We start from the raw sequence: 23,662 nt of genomic DNA on the forward strand, positions 1-23,662 counted from the left end.
TGTAACAAATTCCTACCCGCCGCGGTGGCTCAGTGGCTAAGGCGTACTGCTGAGGACGCGGGTTCGATTCCCGGCCACGGCGGCCGCTTTTCTGATGGAGGTGAAAAGCAAAAACGCCCGTGTGTACGAGATTTCGGCACATGTTAAAGATCCCCAAGTGGTCAAAGTTAATCCGGAGCCCTCCACTACGTCGCACCTCATCGCCTGCGTTGCGTCGGCGCGCTAAACCCAACAATCAATCAATGTTCAATTTTGCTTTTCTTCAGGGACGTGGTAAAATGACTGATCGTTGTGGTGAGAGCTGGTCTCAAAGTCATGTAAGCTTGGTGTGTAGCTTGCGACTGAGAAATTATTATCAGTAGTCATTATTTGATGAGGCAAAGTTAGGGGCCTCACGGATTCCCACGTCATAAAACAAAGCTTAGGTGCCCTTGTAACTTTTATGTATGGCGCATGCTTGCTTGGTCTCACTTTGGCCACTATGTTTCCTTGTCTCTGTTGCCAGTCTCAGCGCATGTTTGTGCAATTTCTCATGTTGTGTACACTTTTGCATAGCCTGGGTTTCTTTGTTTTTCACAAGTATGTATCAACAGGCCCGGCATATGACTCCTTCTTGCCCATGTACTCGCAGTTTACACCAGGCTGGTTTTGTGTTCGACCACCCGAATTCATTCAAAATTGTGAATTTGCTAACTTTTATTACGTTTAGCTCCCTGGGCAAATGCTGTAATCCTGTGCAGTGCATGATAACTTTAATTTTGTGATACTGCTCCTTGGAATTCTTCACAGGTTAAATTAAGTTACAAGTTAAATTAAAGAGGGCACAAGCCATTGCTTATAAATACTTCCTAATCATTGGAAGAGCATGTGAAGAGCATTGAATTAAGAGCCCATATTTAACAAGTATAACAAACAGTAGTCATCACTTCAAACATAAGAGATTTGGAAAAAATAAATATTCACTATTCCATATGGCTGAAAATGCTACCCATATGCTCTTAAATAGGCTGCCAGTGCACATATTTCACTTGTGCGCATTGTCCCAACCTGGCTCATTGCTTTCTTTCAGTGCTCCAGTAAGAGAATTTTTCTGCTTGGATGATCCCCCAGAGCCACTGGACACCATAGAAGAGAGCAGGGTGTGTAATGCTCAAGTTTTTTGAGTAATACATATGCTCTTTTTATGCTTGATTTTCGTCTTAAGGAAAGATGCTCCCCGGAAAACCATTTTGCTCAATATTATGAATAGGTGAATTCAATTTCGGCCGCTTGTAGAGTTGAATCTCATCTCTGTAGACCTGTTTTTAGTTTTGCAATCTCTTGCATGGGTATTTTTCTCCAAGAAAGTCTTCATAAAGGCACCCAGACAAAGATAATGTCCTAAAATTATATGTATAACTCTGTATAGACCAAAAAGTGCAAATAAGAATAAAATAAGCCCTCTTGTTCTTACTAAATACTTCCATATTATCTTGGCTTCCTAGTTGTGAAACATTTTTTGCATTTTATGTACAGAACGGACAATGGCTTCTTCTAAGAAAATGAGGCATTCTCCACACTTTTGTAGGAGCACCATGGCTGCTAGCGCTCACGATGTCAAGAAGCAGGCTCAGACATGGCCAACATTCGCAAAACTATCTGGTTGCTCGAGCTATTAATACTAAATTACACTTTTTTTTTTTCAAGCTTCCAGTTGGGATTGTCCCTACATTTTTTTGTGAACTTAACTAGAATAATTTAGCCTGTTTTCCCAGTAGAATCCCCCCCAAAAAGATATTTATTTAGGTACAACTTTTCTGCCTGCATTTTCTTTAAAGGTGGCTGCACCTGCCCCAAACTGCCATGCTAGGAAGCTTGGCAAAGTTTGTACAAATGTGATGGCTATCCCTCTCCCCTTTTCTGTTTTCCCTCTTCCCCAACTAGGCTACAAAGCCCATTCAATCACCTACCAATTTCATTAATTCTTTCATATTTTGATATTTAACTGCCCGAAGCATTGACTTCACTGATCACAACATAAGGCTCGAAAAATCAGTAATAGACCCTATGCAAAATGCGCCCCGCCATCTCACGTCGACTCCGGTAACTAGGTCCGCCATTTTGGTACGGTCGTTTGAAACCGAAACCAAGTAGCAAAACATAGAAGGCGGGCATTGACCGCTCTTGGTGATGGACTACAATGCCGGAGCATGCTGCGTGCCGCAGTGCACGCAATGAGGAAATACCGGTCCAGATGGAGAAAATGCACGTGATGTTCCACGCTCTTGAACGAACTTTCTGACGCGAACTATGCCGGCGCGAGCAACCTTTGTGACACGCTGGGCGCGGTGCGCTGGGAGCGAATATTTGTCATTGGTTCGCTAAGCGCGGGATTTCGTAGTCGCTGTCCGGATGAAAAATACAGCTGCGTTGGAGTTCTATGGTTCAGCCTTTGTATTCTAAATGAAGCCTGAGCGTGCGTCACCTATTTATGACTGACAGCGGCGCTCGAGCGGGGAAACAGTACCACACGTTGTCAAAATTAGGCTTTATTTCTTCACTTGTCCCTGTGGCTCTACGCCCGCTTCATTTCAGTGTTAAATGGTACCGCTTAGCCCCTACACGAGCCTTTATCTTACCTAGCGCTGTAAACTTTTCTTGCCGCACTACGCCGTCACGGCGCGGTTGAAAATTTTCTCTGTGGCGGGCGCGCACGGTATCGGAGTATGTTGTTAGTTTCTTTTCGGTGCATTTAACCGCGTGGCGTTGCGGAAGTGGCGTACACTGTTTTATGATGATCTGACGTTTGAAAATTCGAGTTTCTGCACTTGGTTCCTGATTTGCCGGACTGACAGGTTTGTTTACGTCAAGTTAACTTGTTGCCCATTGTCATTTCAGCCACGATGTATTTACTCTCGAATATTTTGCGACTAAAATACACACTCACTCCTCTAATTTGCATGCTGCATGCATGCCTCTAATTTGCATACTGCATGCATGCCTCCGACGTAATGATAGTGGCCATTGATGTAGGTAGGTAGCTGAGGCAATTTTCAAGTTTTCATAAAAAAAAACGGCCAGAGTTGCATCAGTCCGCCGCGCATCAGCTTGAGTGCTTTTGCTTTTTTTGTATCCACAGTGAAAATCCCAGTAAATTAAAATACTTCGCTGATTTATAACGCGTGCAGTATAGTAAACTGTGTATATAAACGGAACAAAGGGAAGCATTCGCGCACCCCTACATGCAGCGGTCTAGTAAACATGACGTTGCCCAGCCTCTGCGTGCTCGCGAGATGATCACGGCGTGATGTGGCTTGAATGCTTGCTGGTAGCTGATAGGTGACCCTCCAGGTGCCATGCCAGTCCTTGTTTCTGTTACTGTGGAGGGTGAGGCCAGCAAAACTGAGGCAAAAAACCCATTCCAAAGGCTACCATGTTTTCTCCCAAGTGCTCGCACGGCACTTTATTGCTGCTCGCATTGCTCCTGCACTCGACGTGCGCCGAACAGACGCATTAGCAAGGGAAGGGAGGGGCCATTTTCTCGCGGGCTTCTCCAGTGAATGTTTTGGACACTCGCTGGCTTGATGCCCTGCTGTCTCGGACGTCCCCACTGTTGTGGCAGCTCAGTGCACGCAAGCTCCATTGGCGCCTCTTTAAAACCTTGGGCTTGCAAGAGGACGAGTAGGTGCACAGCCGCCAGGATGTGACTGCATGCTTTATCCACTGCAACCCGCCGGGCACTCGCACGCTGCCTGCACAATCTCCCCTCTGTCCGTCTCAGAGGTGAGGCACACAACATAGGGCCGGCCAATTTTTCTCTGGGAGCGAAAGCAGCTGCTGACCACATGGATGAGGCCCAACCTGCACGAACAGAGAGAGTAACAGTAAATAGCACTCAGGGAAGAACAGCACTAGTCCGCTACAGTTTATGCTAAAGGAACAGCAGTGGCCGCAAGGAACAGACTCAAAATGACCAGATTTTGTGTCTTGGTTAACACTGTTGCAAGGGCAATAATCTACACCTCAAACAGCAATGATGTCAAAATTGTTTTTCAAGTTCGAGCGTGCAAGTATAGCTGCATGCTTTGTTTATAATGATACCACTACCCGCATATTCGTGTTCGTCATAACTTAAGCAAGCAATATTATGATTATCTGCAACTCACTTCCAAAACCTTACAAGATAAACAGGTAAACATTCGGGCTATACCGATGACCCATCGAATTAAAAAAAAAAAAATTAGTTTAGTGAGTTCGAGCTAACGAGGTTTTACGGTATTATCTGTTCGGGTTCGGGCACACTCAAAACATGCGCTTTAGAAACTGCCACAACCACCCCACTGGCAAAAAAGGACAAGCCAGACGCACAGATTTTTGCGGCAGGACATGCGCAATAAATAATGAAAACACACACAAAAAAAGAAAATTCAAGGCGCATGTGCACTTTTGTAGTTGACTTCGCCGCAAAGCACGAATGCTTTGCGGCAAACGCGCGGGCGGACGACTGTCACGGAAAACGGCCGCAACCTTTCCGCAAACATCTTCGCCAAAAATAATCCCGTAAATTCAATGTACGCCATTTCAATCCACCCACTAGCGGCACGGTCTGGCGATTGTCGCTTTCCTCTCTCAGGGTCACTGCAACAGGGTCCCCGCTACGCATTTGCATGGTAAACAACGGTGAACAAAGTGCTATACAAATGCTCATACCGGTTAACTCACGTCAAGGAAAAAACAAACAAAGATTTACTTACTGCGAGTCGCACGTGTTTGTCAGCACCGATGAAGGCGAGCAATGCGGCTCGGTGGCTAGGCGGCATGCCCTGCTCCGCTGCCGCTCGGATGGGTATTTGGCGCGGCACTACGAGTGGTATGAGTCCTCAGACACAGTCGGCAGCGCAGACGAGTCCTTCGTCCACAATCCGTGGTCGGGACCCGGAAAACGCAGTCCAGTTCGAGCCATACCGCGTTACCGTCACCTACTCTTCCACAGTAAACAATACGAGACTTCGCGATCGTCGCCCGTACCAATATGGCGGACGGTCTTGTTTACATCAGTGTTGCTAGATCACCAAGCAATTTCGCATAGGGTCTATTCCATGTGTAACAAAATAGTAATGCTACTGCAGCTCTCTCTCTCTCTCTCTCTGGTATTTTTTTAATTTATGGAAAAAATTTGGCCAGGTGGTGCATGCATGCCACGGCATGTTGTTGGCACCTCCTGGTTATGTGTTGTACTACATGTATTTATTTTAAGTAGTTTTAAAAATTCTAGCCATCTAAAGAGGCTGGCTTTTGGAAAATGGGAGGCTTATCTGAAACAAAACTGCAGCTGTTTATGTGAAATTTCACTGTAATTTTAAGCTTGGGCGGGATCTACATGTTGCATACGATGCTGTGTACACAGGCCTTGTGTGAAAACTTGGAGGAGGAAGTGTACCGACTAAGCCAGCAATTGCGAGAACGAGATGCCGAAATTGAGGTGCTTCGCTCGGAGTTGGACTCGCTGCGGATGCAGCATGGCGTGCTCGTTAAAGCACTCAAGTAAGCGAAAATTCTCTTCTTTGGTTGCGAATTTTGGCCCTCCCATCCAGCAGTCAGCTTCGGACTGCATTGAGACCGAGTGCATGGGGTAATATTGCCACTCACCGGTTCTCCGCACAGCACACTGTAACTTGTTCCGTTTGAAAACTGAGAAATAGCACTGTCCACGGAACGGGTTACGGGTACTGCACCTTGTTTAAAGTGGCCGATTTTTAGTTCCTAGCTACGATTCAGTCTGGAGTGGTTACGGGCTTGTTTTGCCTGCTGTACGTGCTCATGTTGAGTGCATATAGGTTAGCTTAATTTGTACATATTCGGTTAGTGCACATACTGTTTTTATTCAAGAAAAATTTTAACTTGTCCCTTTTTATTGTATCCCGCTGGGCTTGAAAACTCCATTGGCCGGGAAATTTAGTATAAGCCTGTGGGGGACAGTGAGGTGCATTGCGATGCAAGTGGAGCTTTGCTTTTACCCTTTCAACCTTTATTTCTCCCTGTTTCTCCCTCTCATGTATCTGTGTCTGCCTTTTGTGCATATCTCTGTTTTCTGTCTCTCTCACTGTTGTTTCTCTTCTGTGCTCTGCATTCTTCAATCTCCTCCTGTGGGGCTTTCGCATATCTTGTTTCTGGTGGCGCAGGCTGGAGTGTTCTCTGGCGAGCTGGGCCAATGCACAGCTCTCAAGAGATCGGCCACAGCTTCTGTCATCGCATGCGTTTGGTCTGCACGCTCTCAACCTCACCCTGTCCTCCATGTAAGAGCTTTTGCACTCGAGCACTGCAGTGTTTGAGATTCTTAAAAAAAGTTTGTGCGTGTGTGGCTTGTTCTTTTAAATATGCGCGTTGGGGTATAGTCTTTGATCACTTATCGAGCTTGTGCCATCCAGTTAGGCTTTGTTGGGCTTAATATAAAGGAGGATGCTAGTTAGTTCTGTGTTGTGAATCAAGCATCCTTTGCTGTGGGTACTAATTACCTGGGTTATATGTTCAGTGTTTTGATTTTCAAGGGTTTCTTTTTGGTGTGAATTGGCGAGCGTGTATTTCCATTCATCATGAACTAGCCTACATGTTGTCGCGTCACTGGATTTGGTTGCCTGTCGTTGTCCGTAGCATCGTACAGAGGGTGTAAGGGCAGATGAGGACAACTTTCGGGCATCTCCACATTTGGGAATCAAGACCATCTCGCTGCACTTGCTTGTGGCATCGTCGCTGCCACACTGGGAGAAACGAGAGCCGATGCGGCTGAGGAATTGCAGCCTTGAGCCTATGGGACATGCCTTGTCCAACGACTAGTGTTGACTTTTAAATGACACAGATAGTGTGCTACTGTACGTAGTGGTCGCCACTGGTAGTCACTATGGCCAGTGTTGATCACCATAGTGCAACCAGTTATTCTGAATGTAAACATCTTCGACAGAACTCTGTCTGGTTGGGTTAAACTTGAAGAGGCAAATACACCAACCAAGGGCGTTTATTCAAAGACAGCCAGACGGACTAAATTTCACAGTATACAGGAAACCCACCCATACCGGCCGCTACCTGCAATTCGATTCCTGCCACCCAAATTCCCACAAATCATCTGTGGTCTCAGCTCTCTTACTTAGAACCAGAACTATATGCTCAACAGAAGAGGACCGGAAGAAAGAAGAAAAAGCCGTAATCGCTGACCTGAAGAAAAGTGGATACACGAGCAACTTAATACGGCGCGTCAAACGCCGTCTCCCTCAGCCGGGCTGCAACCAAAAAAATTCCTCTGTACTGACGCCGCTGGTCAACAACCCCTCTCCTGTCTCCGCCATCTGCCCCCCCCCCCCACCCCCTCCGCATGCTGACCCACTCGTATTTCCCTCCCCTATTTTAAAGGAACGAGTGAAACATTATCCCGCATTCTTCGCAAGGAAGGCATTGTCATCTCCCACAAGCCACTGTCAACTCTTGGACGGCTCATACCTTGACCTAAAGAGTGGCCGCCAAAAGAAAAATCTCAAGGGGTTGTCTACAAAATTGCTTGCGCACAATGCCCCGCTAGTTATGTTGGGGAGACCATGAACTTCCCCGAACGCCTCCGCCAACACAAAAAGGACGTTCGCGCAGTGCATTGGCCGAGCACTGCGAAAAAGCTGACCACAGGATTAACTTTGATGGCGTGCAGGTGATTGGCACCGAAACCCATTACTCACAAAGATTACTCCTTGAGTCCTGGCACATACAAGGGAACCGGCAAGGCCTGAATAGATCCCTCGGAGCCCTTCCCGCCATCTACGCCCACGGCCTCCGACGCGCAAGGGCAAGATTCCAGCGAGAAAAAAGAAAAAGAAGAAGCCACCTATATAACCGCTGCTTCTTGTCGTACAGTCACCCCTGATGAAGGAGCCGAGTTGGCTCCGAAACGTTGGGACCGCTTTGAATAAACGCCCTTGGTTGGTGTATTTGCCTCTTCAACCAGTTATTCTACAGCAAATTCAGTTTTAATTGGTGGGTACTAATGCTGGAAGCACTCTGTTGCAAGAAGTAGTAGATACTGTGTACATTTGGGTATTTGTCTGACCCCTGCCCTCCAGAGGGACAGAGACAGCCCATTTTACTGAAGTGGAATTCTTGGTGTGTGCCAGTGTCGCAAGATGGAGAGTTGTGCTTGTTGGTGACCATTCATGACTGAAAATTTGCAGCGAAAAAGCATGAAGATTGACAAAGCAGCATACAAGGCAAAGCTATTGTCTATCTTGGGGTTGTTTGCTCTAAGTTTTCTGTCATGTGCCAGTGGTGTGAGATGAGCGACTTGTCTCACATGCCTGCAGTCTGTTCAGTTGACATATGGTGCTCGCTCACCCTTCCTCTCCCCGCTCCAGAATTTCTCTAAGGAAATAAAATGTACTGAAGGAATGGAGGAAGCAGTGGAAACACATAAAAGTAACCATGCACTTAAAAGATGCTTCACTTGAAAGAATGATTTCAATACTTTGGAACTGGCTGTTATTTTATATACAAAGTGTTTCACCTAACTTTAGCCAGAGTTTAAAAATATGTCGATGCACTCTAAGACGACATAACCAAATGCATGTTGCTCACTTTTATATGTAGTTTCTCACGGTATTTTTGTATTTTGCCTAATTAGATAATTAGTCAATTTTAATTAGCCAACTTTCCAACTACCGAAGCAAGACAAAGAAACCCAATTAGAAAGTTGCAGAGCGGGTTTCAAAATGTCTGAATAAACAGTTTCTGTCTTTCTAGGCATTAAGTATTAGTTTTTTTTGGCTTATTGAAGATGCCTGCGATATAAAAAAAAAGACACCATGTGACGTGCCGGCTTGCGCGTCTTGTTTGCAGTGCTCCCAAATGTTCCGCGCACAAACTGCCATAGGCGCGCTGCCACTTAAAAAGTGACAGGGCAGATGACAAACCTGTTGATTCCGGCAGGACAAACGATAACCGTTGCGTCTGCTTTCGCGAGAGAAGCACATCGCTGGCATAAATGGCACAGCCAACACCTACGTTGCTGCCCTGTTGCTGTTGCCTTTTAAGCGGCTGCACACTTTGTGCGGGGAACGTTTGGGAGCACTGCAATCAAGCCGCGAGAGCCGGCACGTCACGTGGTGTGGGTTTTTTTTTTTTTGGTGGAAATCTTCAATAAGCTGAACAACACTAATACTTAGTGGACAGAAAGACAGAAACTGTTTATTCGGACGTTTTAGAAACCGCTCTGCAACTTTCTAATTGGGATTTTTTGCCTAGCTTTGTTGGTTCGAAAGTCGGCTAATTAAAATTGACTAATTATCTAATTAGGCAAAATACAAAAAATAGCGTGATAAACTACATACAAAAGTGAGCAACATGCATTTGGTTGCGTCGTCTTAGAGTGCATCGAGATATTTTAAAACTCTGGCTAAGTTAGGTGAAACACCCTGTACATATATACAGTGGAACCCCGATAATACAACTTTCAGGGGACCGCGAGAAAGTGTCATATGACCGGGGTAGAGTAAATGCTGACCTAGTAGACGGTCTCATGTGACAGGTGGGCTAAGAATTTGTTCAAACTACTATATTTAGCGCGTTGTCACGTGATTTGCAACCCTTTAGCTGAAATCCCAAGTTTCAAAAAAAGCAACGCCTATGTTGTGCCCCCCACTGATCTCCACTAGAGTTGCTGGATGGCGCTTCGCCGCTGTCGCGGCCGGGCGCGCGCACGGCCACCGGAAGTTCAACGGCTCGTCCCGGAAGTCAGGCGTCTGCTACGCTTCTCACCCGCTGATAAGCATCCCCATTGGTGCATTTTGGCATTTTGTTCTCACTTTATTGCATTTTGGCTGCACACATCGCGTTCAGATGGCAACTTATGCGATACCGAAATATGGGACGTTAATATGAAGCAGAATTTAATTGCAAAGGAGAACGAAAATGTCACTTGGGTCTTGGTTTGAGAGGAGACGACGCAGCTCTAACGGGATTTATGCTAGAAAAATAATGCTAGGAATTTATGCTAGAAAGAAAACAACGTGGGCACGGCGTCAGGCTGTAGCCGAATTCGTGTGCCCGTTCTGTCAAAACAGTTGTCAGTAAAGCGGTCACTGCAGAGCCTGCTGCCTGGGAATAGAGAGCTAGTTACACGGGCACAGTTAACCACGGTTAAGGAAAAGCGCGGTTAGACAAAACCGCAGTTTGCTGCGTTACACGACAGACGAAACTGCGGTTACGTCGCTAACGATGGTTAACGCAAACTGAACTTGGCCAGTTCGGTCACGCTAACCACAGTTTCCGCAGCCGCAGTGCTCAAAATCACACAATTCAGTTCGTACGCAAGTGGCGGCGCATCAGCGGAGGCGAAAAAAAAATCACCTGGCGTTCGGAAGAGACGAAGGTTCTCAAACAGCGGGCGCCCCAAAGCTGTCCCCAAGACGCGCTTGCGTTCTTAGCATCGCTCTCGCAATCAGCGCGACTGCCCATCAGCAGCGGCTCGTTTCCCGATCCGCCCGATCAACTACGACAAAAGCCGTGCTAAATTTGTAAATTCCGCGCGTCGTCCGCCAAAAATGGATATAGTAGACAATCTTGAAGCGTTTTCAGCACTCGAAAACGACCGGCGCGCGCGTCGGCCGTGCCTGTAAACACGCCGGCGCGCCTGCCCGCACGGCACTGCTTGCGGCCCGAACCGGCCCAGACCACGGCAGCAACAGCTTATCGCATCGCCGCTCTTCGAAATCAATTTGATCGCGGAAAAGAACTTCCGCTTGCGAGCAAATGGATGTTAGTGCGGTGAAAAATTGTGCTAAGCTGAAAGTTCCCAACACCGAACAGACTAACCAAGCCGGTTGCGAGCTGTTGGGGAAGTCCCTCTTCTCGCCGCGCACGAGTGCGTTGCGCTTGTGTCCGAAGCGAATGCTTTAACAATATTTCTTTTTGACTACACTGCTTCTCTTTTCTTTTTTATCGTGAAGTTAAAAGTGTGCATTTATATTTGTTGCGCTCATAATTAAGTGACTACAGTCACTTAACTTGCAATTTCGCGTGTAGCATCCAGAACCGCAGTTTGCGATAACCGCGGTTAAAGTTTAGTAACCACAGTTAAACTTAACTGTGGTTACTTTCGCCATGTAACTAGGGTATAAGTTTGCCACCCAACGCCGGTATAAATCCGGCTTAGAGCGAGGGAATCTGCGTAACAAGAGCTACAGCTTAAAAACGAAACTGATATGACATTTGCGTTTCGCTGCGTATCACGCACGTCGTACTGAATATTGTAATACTTCCAAAGGGAACTTCTTCCCAGACGACTACTCTGGTCTGCTTGTGCAGTTGACGGCGCAACAAGCAGGCATTTTTGGCGGAATGCGTGCGAAACCAGCCCATGCGTAGCATGCGCTATGCTGGAACGGCCCGACTTCCGGGACGAGCGCGCGAACTTCCGGCGGCCGTGCGCCGGAGAGCTCGAAGCGCCATCCAGCAACTCTAGTGGAGATCAGTGGTGCCCCCCTCCCCTCCATGGCATCCGAGCTAGCCCGTGAGCCGAGATAAGGCCGACGTGGTCGAGCAAATTGAGAGGGGAAAAGGCGAGTGTGAAACTGCCAAGGCCAAGTGAAACGAACGATAGTAAAGGCAGAGTTAAAACGCGACATTGCCGTAAATGGTGGAGACACCCTTTGAACGGTCCCGTGCCATCGCTATTGGGTCAACGTGCTCAACACATAGTTGTTTCCGTTTCCCACAAGACCCAGCAACACGAAACAGATAAGATGATTCAAACTTCACGAGTAAACCCTGTTGCGGCAAAAATTACAGCGCGGACTTGCTACAGTGACTGGCTGCGGCAGCCAGCGAGTGACCCAAGATGGGGGTTCCAACGTATACGTGTCCCCACCCTTGCGGCGGAGCGGAGGGACAACGCCACTTTGAAAGACACTGATAAGCAGAGAGCCTTGTGAAAGGAAGAAACTTGGATCGAGCTAGCAGGGAAAGCGGCTGTTCGGTCATCGCCGTTGGGTTGCGTCTTGTGTGTTTTCGCGTTCGTCAGCGTATGGACGGGAGCTTCAAATTCACGGTCCCGCAGCCTCCTAAACTTGCACTTCTCGCAGTTGGCGCGTTGCCGTACTCCTGCCGTGTGGAGTCGTCGAAGTTTAACTCCTGCTCACGAGTACCCGCCTGCTTGCTTGCGTCTGTTCAGCAAGTGGTCTGGCCCGCCTGCAGACCTTTGCATATCAAGCAGCACCAAATGAGAGTTACAAATAAAGAAGGTCGGCACGAGGTGGCTCCCATATTTTTCGATTATAATGCTGTGTGCACGGACGCCAACAAACGTCAACGGACATTACGAGGTCGCTCTACACTTCAGTACCTATTTTCTATTCACATTTCCCTCTGGCAGCGTAGTCTAGTGGTAGCGTATTGGATTCCTTGTGTGTTGTTGCGGGAGTCGGTAGTTCGAATCTTGCCAATGCTGGTTTCCTTTTTTTTCTGCGACTCCCTTTGAGCCGTTCGTCCATAATGCTGTGTGCACGGACGCCAACGGACGGACATTGCGAGGTCCTAAGGTGCTTCGCACATAAAAACTAATTAGGGACTCTGTCAGCACTAGGGTCACTAAATAAGGTACAGCGTATTTAGTGGCTCTAGCCAGTACTGGGCTGGGCTTTCGTATCTGGAGAGTGTTGACCAGAGCAGCTTGAGCGCAACCACGTTATCAGGATGCACAAGAGGAGCAGACGGGTGGATTTGGCCTAGTGCCAAGGAGATCCGAGGCGCTCCCCAAGAGCTTCTTCCTCTACCTGTTTAGCCGCACGTCACCGGAGCAGTGCAGGAAAGCCGGTTGCTGGTAGCGGTGCATGTTTGCGGCGGTCGATCGTAAGCACTCAAACTCAAAGTACGATACATCTGGTGACCTCATAATTCTGTCTAGCAAAGAATATATTTTGCATGTGTTTTAGCGGGCATTTCTCGTTTTCAGCAAGGTGCAATTTATGCATCCGAGTTCATTGAAACCACAGTCTCTTTACATTTTCAAACTTTGAACTATTGAAAAATTTATACGAAATTTTCTGATAGTACTATTCTATTTGAATGTAATCATATATCGCATTATTTGCTTCGATATTCGAAAGTTTCCAATATTTGCACACCTCTAATACATATATGTATATACTATATCGTTAAATGTTATGCATGCCTGGTCCCAAGCGAAGCTCAATTTATGCGTATGTACATCACGTCTTCACTTACTAAAGAGTCCAGGGAAGTCCACCCCCTCATTTTGACATGGGGAAGTGATCCTCATGGCGCGGGGTAGGAGCAAGATTTAGGTGTGAAGGGGAGGAGGAATTTAGCACACTTTAGAGGAGAGTTTTAGATAGGATTTCAGAAAAGAGTTTTAATTAGATGTATGTAGACAACCATATACATGTATGTAAAGTGATGTGTCCATCCATGCTTTAGCATGTTTTAAGAGCGCAGCTCTCACCTGGGAACTTTTTGTTTATTAAAGGAATGTTTTTTTTCAGTGTTTCAGTAGCTAAAAAGCTGCAGAAAGCCTAAGTAAGGAACCGGGTCAGAAAAGTCATAGACGGTTGAGCACTATTATCAAAATATGAATTGGGTAAAGATCATTTGCATGTACAGTCAACAACTAATTAAGTGCTGGGAATTGCAGCTTGAAATCTTCTTTTTTAAAGCAAGCCTCTTGTCTTTTTGCGCTCTAACTTTGCGTGGCGTTTGCATTTATGGTCTATTTTGTGTAACACATATATCGGTAACAGAACTTACCTTGTTTTTTATGAATTGAATGAAAACGATTTTTGAGCAAACCTCTTATTTGTTTGTGCTCAGACTTGTCACGGTGGTTGCATTGATAGTCTATTTTGTTTAACACCAAGATTGGTAACGGAACTTACCTGGTTATTTGTGAATTGAATGAAGAATATTCCACCTAAAACAAAACACTTTGCGGAGCGCAGATCATTTTGGGTCATTTTATGCCTAACGTCCCAGCTGCAAAGTCGACCATCACGGATATTACAATGCTTCCTAAAATATTTTTCTCCAAACATTTTTTTTTCTTTTTGTAGCCGCCCTTTTATCTGCAAATTGGGTCTGTCAAAAATTCCTAAAAAGATCACTTCTCTTTCAGTCGCCACAATTTTTTCATGGACATCATGTTGAGGCCCTATACTGCCCTATGTCGCATTTTAAAAAGAGTTTTGCTTTTCTTGCTCTTGTTACACCATTCAGAAAATACACGATGTTGCACATTTTCAAACATTTTTAGCAAATACAAGCACACACTGTCAGCCAATGAAACATTTTTTTTCTGAATTTCGCCATTGTGGACAATTCGTAAAAAATATATTGACACTGAAAAAAAGGAAAAATGTGCCAGAAAACATTTGTCAAATTTGGGAAAATCTCCTTTCTGGCCAATTTTCACCCCTAAATTGCGCATTGTTGTGCTCATAGTAAAATTATCAAATACAAGGCATTCACTAATGCAAATTATTGCAGTTTATTTCAGGAAGTTTACTCTGAGCAGTTTTTGCTTCAGCAGAGAAAAAAATTTTAAATTTGTACACCGACACTTCACCACGTCGTTCCACAGAGCACCTTCTCTGCACGGCATGCGCCTGTCTTCATGAAAGACATGAGAGCCAGTGGACGTTTGGCATGGAACGACCCTTTGTTTCATAGCTTATTTGACTTTCCCAACCAGCCCAAATTTACACGTGTGTATGGGTTTTAGAGTCAATAGTGATTTTTTTTTAAACGTGACATGACCGTCAGCAACATGCTCCACAGAAGGCTTAGTGTATTGTTTTGGAAAAGGCAAATGGTGCCATTATTCCGTGGCATTCATTCTTTTGCAGTGGCGGGTGGGCTTCCCATAGGCAGGTACATATCGTTTTTATTCAGTTGCGAATAACTAGGCAAGGTCCGCCACAGAACTTGGTGTTGAACAAATTATTCTATAAAATGCGATCATCATACGAAGTTTTAGCTCAAACGATGAGCAGCTTTTGCTTTAAAAAATGTTGTAAAGATGATCATTTGTTATCGCAACACCCTGTACAGCTTCAAAGTGTTGACATGAATGCTGAAATTACAAGTTCATTGAGGTGAAGCAACGTTGTGGTTCGGATAGAGAAAAAAAAGTTAAATTGCCAAAGTGCATTATTGCAAATAATTATGCCATGCCAATCTGTAATATTTGCAAAATGCAGCCGCAGAATTTGTGTATTGGAATTCATATTTTATGTTTTAGTTGTGTGGGTTGCTGACCGTACAATATATGGACCTTGCTTGACAGCCACCACTATTTTTCTGCAAGTAACTTAAGATGACAACAACAGCTTGACACAAACAATACAGGTCAGCAGTGCCAACGTCTTACTGTTGACTGCTGAGGAAAATTGCATATTGAATTTTTTCAGACAGCTATTTGCCTTGCTTTTGATTGAACTCTTTGGGCCAAAATGCTTGACATTTATTTTTTTTTTACTTCAAAAGCTTTGTTGCAAAATTGTTAATGTGTAAAAACTTATCAGCCAAGTCACTTGACAGCTGGCACTGTGGGATCAGAGGCAGAATTCTCAGTTTTGCTCATTTCATGTTCGTTTAAAAGTGTTCGTTTCAAATGAGCCCTGATTGGCTGAAAGCAGATGACCGAATGTGACACAGCGCATCCATTGGTCAGAGGCCTCGCAAGTGCAACTACGTACGTCACTACTGATACGGCTGCGAAATGGACATTTTCGAAACATACACAATTCAGAATTCCACCCCAGGTTAAAAAATTGAAGTTTAATAAAAAATACTGGCTTAATTCTGGAAAACATTTGCAGACAGTCATCATGTTTAGTTGATTTCTTGTTTTTCATAGGTTAGTGCAAAGTTGTAGAAAGACTGCACTGACCTAAAATAAATTTAACATGTCAACAAAACTTGCATAGTACACACAAAACATTTTGCATCAGTAAATTGTTGCTGCCTAGTTTGTTTATACCAGTATGCGAGACAGGACATTGAATAATGTCTGGCCATTTTCTGCCTTTCGCATTCACTTTTAAGTAGATATCAAACACTCATAGGGCAGAAAACAGCTTGTAGGGGACATCTGCGATGAATGCTTCGGCTGCATGTTCGTATCTTCTCCAGTGCTGATCTTCCAAAATCTGAATTCACAATAAGTTTTCAGCATGGTTGTGGCTCGGATGACAAAATGCCCAGCTGCATGAAATACTCTTTCATTGTGTAATCAAAAATGTTACCTGAAATGTTCTGAATTGATGTGCGTGTTGTCACAAAAAAATAGACAAGAATCTTGTAAGGCGGTGGTTCTCAAATTGCAGTCTGCAGGCACTTTGTAATACTTCACTATGCTGAAGCCCCATAAGTATTTGAGTCCAAAAAGCATCCCTTAATACCTTCTGGGTCGAACCACTTTTCTAGTCGGGAACGCGCAGCAGTCGGGAACGCCCATCGCGCCACCGCTATCCTCGAGGGTATTGCGGGATAGCTCGCCGCCTGTCAAGAGAGCGCGAGCGGTCTGGGCAGTCAGGGGTGGCGGAGTTCGATATACCCATTTATGTCCGTCCCAGTTCGAAATAAAAATAAAAAATGCATGTGATTTTCCACGTGATATAGAAAGTGTTCGATATAGGCAATAATTCGATATACCCGTGTTCGATATATCGAGGTTTCACATATGAAAAAGAGGGGGCGAATGTGTTGTGTGGACAGAATCAGGACCTAGTTGCATTGATTGCAGCCAATTCCATGGCAATTTCATTTTCATTTTTCATTTCATTTTCGTTTATTTAAAGAAACCATGTCTCGGGAGGAGAGGCAAAAGGCAGATTAACTCTGCCTAACGGCGGCCATCAACCCTGGACATGTAACATTGCAACATTGCACAGCAACGGTAGAAACAAAACATGACAACTAACTATAAGTGGTAGGGCTGAGTCAGTGATATCCTATGTGCAAGATAGGGGCTGTTGTGTGAGGCTCCACACTTTAAGTGTGAAGTGGCATTCCTCTGTACACCACATTCAGTCAATCGGGAGTTGTAGGTGGTCATGCTATAAAGAACATTTATCTGCTGGGCAAGCGTCCACTGCTATGGGACATGTGATTCATGACCATGATTATGTGAGAGGTGTGTTGAAGATGTCCTCCTATGGGGAGATTGTCGTGGTGAAGCAGGTTGCCCTGGCGCACAGAGGCAGCTAATATTGCCAGTATTTAGCACATAGGTTACCCGTAATTTCGGTGTAATATAACAAACGAATTCAGCATAGACCAAAACTCATAATGGTTGCAAATTTGTTCTCGGCATGCCAAGGCTCTCTTGATATGAGAATTTAAAGTGCATGAATTAAAAAATAACTGAAATGCCTTTGAGGCGCATGCATGGTCTCCTTCTAAGAGGAAGCTTCGGAAGTTTTAGCACCCTCGCTCCAGGTACATACACTGGTACATCAGAATGCAAAAGACACTGGTACATCAGAACACAAAAGCGGATATTCTTGGCACCTAGTTTATTGATACCGTAGCTATAAGGTGAGTGGTAGTTGCAAAATTTTGAGTGTAAACAGAACTTTTTAAATAAGTATTGACAATTGAAAGGAATGCTGATGTTATGTCATACCGTATTTACTCGCATAATTTGTGCCCTCGCATAATTTGCGCACCCTTAAGTTTTTTTTCCAAGTTTAGAGAAAAAAAATTTTACTCGCATATTTTGCGCTCCCTGTCTCGCCCAAGAGAACCCATTGGCACGTGCGCACAAACAAGCACGCTTTGGACGGCGGCATGGCGCATAATACACGAGAGCAGTGATACACGATGCATTCGTTTCTCACTTCTTCCCTTCTCCGTGTCTGGGTGCGCCTCCACTCCGCCCCTCCGTGACGGAGCGCAAGCGAGGAGGAACATCCAGGCGCCCTACCCGGCTACATTCCCCTGCTCTGCCCTTCCCGGCACATGCACACCCTTCCTCTCGTCCTTTCCGCTAGGAGTCGAAACTGCTCGAGTGTGTGCCTTCCTCCTCCTTTCCTTTCTTTTGCGCCGTGAGAACTCGCACACAATGCACACTAAGGCAGACGCGGAGTCGGAAGCATTAATTTCTGCATCGGAGGTGTGAGAGGGCGTATCAGCCCTCCGCGGTGTCGCCTTGCCGCCTCTTCTTTCGTGTGTTCGTGCTGCGAGAGAATCCTCTGCCTCTTTCGTGCGTACGCGCTGCGACGGAATCCTCCCTTTGTGTTCACGTTTTGCCGTCGCCGTCAGTCAGTCACCTTTTGCTACAGTAGCGATGGGCTACAATAACTATACGGCGAAATTCAAACTCAGTGTCATTGAGTTTGCTGAGAAAAAAGGGAACTGTGCCGCCGCAAAGCACTTCAACGTGAACGAGAGCCACGTGCGGTATTGGAAGAAGCAGAAGAATTCCCTCCAAAATACCAAACCTGGAAGGAGGGCGTTTCGGGGACCAAAGCAAGGAAAGTTTCCTGCCGTGGAAGAAGAGCTGTTGAAGCATGTTCAACAGATGAGGTCGTCCTGTCTTGCCGTGTCGTGCGAGATGCTACAGTTTGAAGCAAGGAAGATTGCGCACGAGAAAGGGATCCCTGCTGCGGCATTCAAGGCGAGCAGAGGCTGGGTGACGCGCTTCATGATACGCCACCAGCTGTCTCTCAGACGGAGAACGACCCTTTGCCAGCGGTTACCACAGGACTACGAGGAGAAAATTGTGTTGTTTCACCGCTTCGTGATTGGATTACGCCGAACGGGGAACTTCATCATGTCCCAGATTGGGAACGCTGACGAAACGCCACTGACGTTCGACATGCCGCCCAACACCACAGTGAGCGAGAAAGGCGTCTCGTCTGTGCCCATCAAGACCACTGGCTGCAAAAAACAACGCTGCATGGTGATGCTTGCCGTGACAGCGGATGGCCGCAAACTCCCGCCCTTCGTCATCTTCAAGAGGAAGACAGTGCCCAAAATGAAGCTGGGGGCCCGCATTCACATCCGTGCTCAAGAAAACGGGTGGATGAACGAAGAGCTGATGCAGGACTGGATCGACACTGTCTGGGGCAAGAGACCGGGGGCTTTACTGCGACTGCCATCGCTGTTGGTGCTCGACAGCTTCAGAGGGCATCTTGTGGAGAGTGTGAAGGAGAAGTTGTGCGACATGCGGACCCACCTGGCCGTTATTCCGGGTGGCCTAACATCTGTCCTGCAGCCCTTGGATGTGTCGGTCAACAAACCCTTCAAGGAGTACGTGCGCAAGATGTACGTCGAGTGGATGGCCAGCGGAGAGCACGGGCTCACTCCCACTGGGAGGATAAAGCGACCGCCACTGGAGACGGTCTGCGAGTGGATTGTGGCAGCGTGGGACATGGTCTCACCCAGCATCGTGGAGCACAGCTTCAAAAAGACGGGGCTGTCGAATGCACTCGACGGAAGTGAGGACGATGCGCTTTGGGAGGGCAGTGATGGCGGCCGTGACGACGACTCGAGGAGTCGGATTTCTCGACGAGCGATTCCGACTAGACCACAACCAGACTGGACTTTTGTAGGTACTTTTGACTGTGTACGCGTTTAAATAAACGAGTATCGTTCGCTTTTGCTATCATACTCGATTTTCTCTTATTTGTATAGTCCGCGTTAGGGCCGTTTACACGCTACTTTGGACTTTTCGCAATATACCCGCGTAATTTGCGAAGCCCCTTTTTGAGGCCCTAAATTCGCGGAAAAAAGTGCGCAAATTACGCGAGTAAATACGGTAACTTATATATGAAAATAGCTGTCAACTTACTCCAAGGTTAAGCTCTTGAATGGGAAAAGATATTATCCATAGTAAAAAAGACGCCATGAAAGTGATTCCTTTTGTGCTGCTGATAACAGGGTGTTTCATGTAACTTGGCTTAGAGATTAAAATACAGACCTTAACTTTTCCAGCACAAAAACAATTAACAACAGCTCAAATAGCATGGACTCTGTCGCACTATTTTTATATTTTGACTAAGTAACAAATTATTTCAAATAAATTTAAGCGCTTAAATAGTGGATCCAACCAAAAATTTTCAATTACAAAGTTGTACTTGGAAGTTTACCACGAAAGAATATGCCATATACGAAGCGAGAATTTAGCAAACGGGAGGGTGTTTGTGTCACTTGAGTCTAATATTGATAATGGTAGCTACTACACTTACGTGGCACAGCATGATCGATGTCCAGAGTGAGACGTGCTGAGTCACATGATACTTAGAGGATGCGCTCCATCAGCCGGTCGTTTGAATTTGGTGCACTTTTTTTTAAGTGTTCAAAAATGTGGCTAGATTCACTCTGGCTAGATTCACTCTGGCTAGATTTCTGGCTAGATTCACTCGTTAAAAAGTTGGTCGCTTTATTTGGGCTGTAATGAGTAAAAATAGTGTGAAGCCCACATCACACTGAATGGTTGTTAATTACAACAGACCATTCACTAATAACAGACGGCTCTGAGAAACTGTAGCTAATATTGTATATTGAGGAAATACGCCATGTTTTGCATTGTTTTTGAAACTACATTCAGGTTTTGTTAATGAATATTTGAAACTAATTTTTTATTTTGCTGTTATGTTTTTGTAATCCACTCTCCTTATTTCAATGCCTTGGACTCTGGTGGTATAATGCATAAATTAATTAAGTAATGTCTTGCCAGAGAATTTAACATTTTTAATTTTGATTTTGTTCCAAGTTACAGGAAAATGCTTCAGAGCTTTTGTTTTATGCTTACAAAACTGGTTTCCGAAGTTAAGTTTAATTTGTCATCAATATTTTGCCTTGCAGGCACAAGAAAAATCTGAATACGCACTCATCAGCACAATCAGTACCCATTGAAAACCCACTTTCAAGCATACTTTGGCACTTTTAAGGCATAATGATGGCTCAATTGTCCTATCAATAAATAAATAAATAGATAAATAAATAAATAATAGCTATAGCTGTCGCATGTATTCTAAAAAAATTGGCAAAACAAGCTTTCAAATGCAAATAAGCTGATTTCCGTGGGGTTTTGTTTGTTTGTTTCAAATAAAATTCTTTGCATTCTAAGCTGTCGACACTTGTAAGTGTTTTTTTTTTTGTTTTTTTTTTTACTGCGAAGTGAAAGTTCCTATACATTTAAACCCTTTGAACACATGGGTAAGCTTATCTACCTCTTTATCTTTGAGACACGGCTGCGTAAGTGCACTTTGAGAAAGCACCAACTGTCTGCTACATTCTTGTGGCATGCCGGCTTTATATACATGCCTGTTTTATGAACCAGGCTGTGTCATGCATTCAATAAATTTGTATCCATACTACAAATGATTTCATCCTTTTCTTTTTTTTTTTTCCCTTATATAATCATGCCTTGTGTGCATGGGAAATTTCCAATGGGAGACAGAAGTAGAATGCCCCAAACAGTAGTGCAGCTAAATCAACGGCATCAGTGCAGAAAATGCCCTGTCCTAAAATCTAAAATTGCTGCAACTGCCCCATCCTGACGAGAATTTGTGAAACATTTATTTGTGACTAGGTTGTGCAATTTAATTCATGTAATAATTTATTTCACTAGGCAGCAAATGTCTATAAGGTGCGCTAATTTATTTCTGAAGCTCTGGGAAAGAGAAAATGCCAGGGGTCCTTTGTGAGTGCCTCACAAAATGCTGCAGTAATGTTGTGTGGACTTGAAACATGGTCCGATCCTGAGTCTTCTACATTTTGCTATTTGCCTGTTCCATGACTTGTATCAATTTATTTCTTGTTGACACATTTTTGTATAGGGCATGCATGCTCGCATAGCAGCTGAACTCACCAAATTGTGTGAAGAGGGTGATGAAAATAAAGACGACGCTCACTCTTGCAAAAAGAAAAAAAAAATGGCCACAAAGTAATTAAAAAGCTCAAAAATGGGTTGCACATTTGAAACCTTAACCTGGCGAGCCAATTAAGCATTACTTGCAACTCTTTTTCAGTGTTCCTATAAAAGCTTAACTGCACTTTAGCAAGTGTTTAATAGTAGGATTCTACCACTTTAAATAAATCTCTAGATGTGGTCAAAAAGCATATGATTTAACTCCTAAGTAATGCTGCCTAACCTTTTCACCAGGTACAGGGCTGCAGGAAATGTTGGGACCTTTAAGTAAGTCGAGCAAGATGTCACTTACGGTTCTTCACCTTTTGGCCACATTTTTAGCATTAAAAAGAGACGATCTGCTTGCGTTGAGCATTATGTTTTGTTGTGTAAAAGTCTGGATCATTTTTTGTTTTTCTATAGTGAGACATTATAATACCACCAGTTTGTTTGATTGGTTGTGTACGCTTCTACAGTATGCCATCCTTTATAAATTTAGTATGTTTAGGATAAGCTGACCAAAGCTACGAAAAAGTTATTTCTATAATTACAGTGTGTTTGCCCTTACCTTAACCTTATAACTTGCATTAAGTTATTCTGGCCACGCTCTTGTTTCGAACCAAGTGACCATCCACTGAAAGGGCCAAGTCTGTTTTTCTGCAAATACCGACAGGGGTTTAATAGGTTATCACAGTCCACTGTTTGCTGTGGCTCAAGGATGTCTTTTATCTGGCAATCCTGCCCAAGTGAAGTTTGTTGTATTGTAAAGCTGTTATTTGCTGCTGTGTTCTTTCTGTTCTGTGGTGTTTTCTTCATGCCTTCTGCTTCTGCTCAGTATGCACCTTATCCCCTTGCATAAATGCCCTTGTTGGTTGCACCCTTTTCCGGGATTAGTAAATAAGTATGCAGTCGCTTGGTATTGCCAAACTAGTGTAAATTTGATTGTAGTGCCATGTGACCTGTCTGCGTAAATGTAATGCTAAGAAGAAATAAATCTTACATATAAAAAGGCCGTGCTTGAGAATTTTTGAAACGGTTACATTTAATACAGTACTGTATTTTCAGTTGACATGTTTTATTAAATTTTTGTGGTGCCTGCTATGCGCAAAATGAACCAAACAAAGTAACAAAGCTGTACAGTTGGTCCTGTTAGAATTTTTTAATGCAATTCATTTCTCATCATGCTTGACCTCACCATGATGAGACGTGAAGCTTGCTTTAATAATCTCATTTTGCAACCTTAGTAAAGCCATATTTGCTTGATCCATGTACATATGGGCAGGGAAAACATTTCAGAAGCACCATTTACAGAAGTTTTAAACAAGAACCTCGTGTTGAGTGCCAAAACATCAGAGACTAAAATGGCAAGGTGTTTGTCAATCTCTGTGTCATTGTTTCTTGCTGTATTTTCTTGAAATATCTGATCTGTAGTTGATCTTCTGTGGTTGGGGCCCCTATGTTGCCTCCATGGTTCCTCCTAACTAGATGGGTGGTCATCAAACCCTAGGCGCAAGTCGGGGGTTGGATAGAAAATAGGTTGATTACTGAAAGCTCAAAGGAGACGCACGTTTGTGGTGAAAAAACAGATTCATTTCCCACATTTATAAGCCTTCAGTTCTTTTGTGGGGGTGTTCTTCCAACTTATTCAGGGTCAAAGGATTTGCCATGTTACTGAAAACACCTCATCCTCATATTTTTGAAACATGGGGGTACGTACTAGCCAAAGTTACTTATGATGTCATTGCTGAAATGAACTGGTGCATTCAGTATATTGAGAAG

At 44.6% G+C, this 23,662-nt stretch overlaps 1 protein-coding gene across 8 annotated transcripts in view; it reads left to right on the forward strand.

Moving 5' to 3' along the window:
- Snx16 (sorting nexin 16) overlaps positions 1-23,662 on the forward strand; it is a 39,752-nt gene that overhangs the window by 10,020 nt on the left and 6,070 nt on the right. For 3 of the 8 annotated variants that reach the window (XM_077686746.1, XM_077686744.1, XM_077686745.1), the window contains exons 5-7: positions 1,070-1,139; positions 5,387-5,523; positions 6,162-6,275. In XM_077686746.1, coding sequence (XP_077542872.1) covers positions 1,070-1,139; positions 5,387-5,523; positions 6,162-6,275 — 321 coding nt within the window. Of the gene's footprint in view, positions 1-1,069; positions 1,140-5,386; positions 5,524-6,161; positions 6,276-12,092; positions 12,154-20,835; positions 21,051-22,138; positions 22,191-23,662 lie in introns of those variants that run through there. The other 5 variants (XM_077686743.1, XM_077686740.1, XM_077686741.1 and 2 more) reach the window with 5 other exon arrangements.

The sequence above is a fragment of the Haemaphysalis longicornis genome, unplaced genomic scaffold, assembly GCF_048455015.1.
Source record: "Haemaphysalis longicornis isolate Haplotype H1 unplaced genomic scaffold, Haemaphysalis longicornis Haplotype H1 scaffold_1, whole genome shotgun sequence".
NCBI classification, from domain to species: domain Eukaryota; kingdom Metazoa; phylum Arthropoda; class Arachnida; order Ixodida; family Ixodidae; genus Haemaphysalis; species Haemaphysalis longicornis.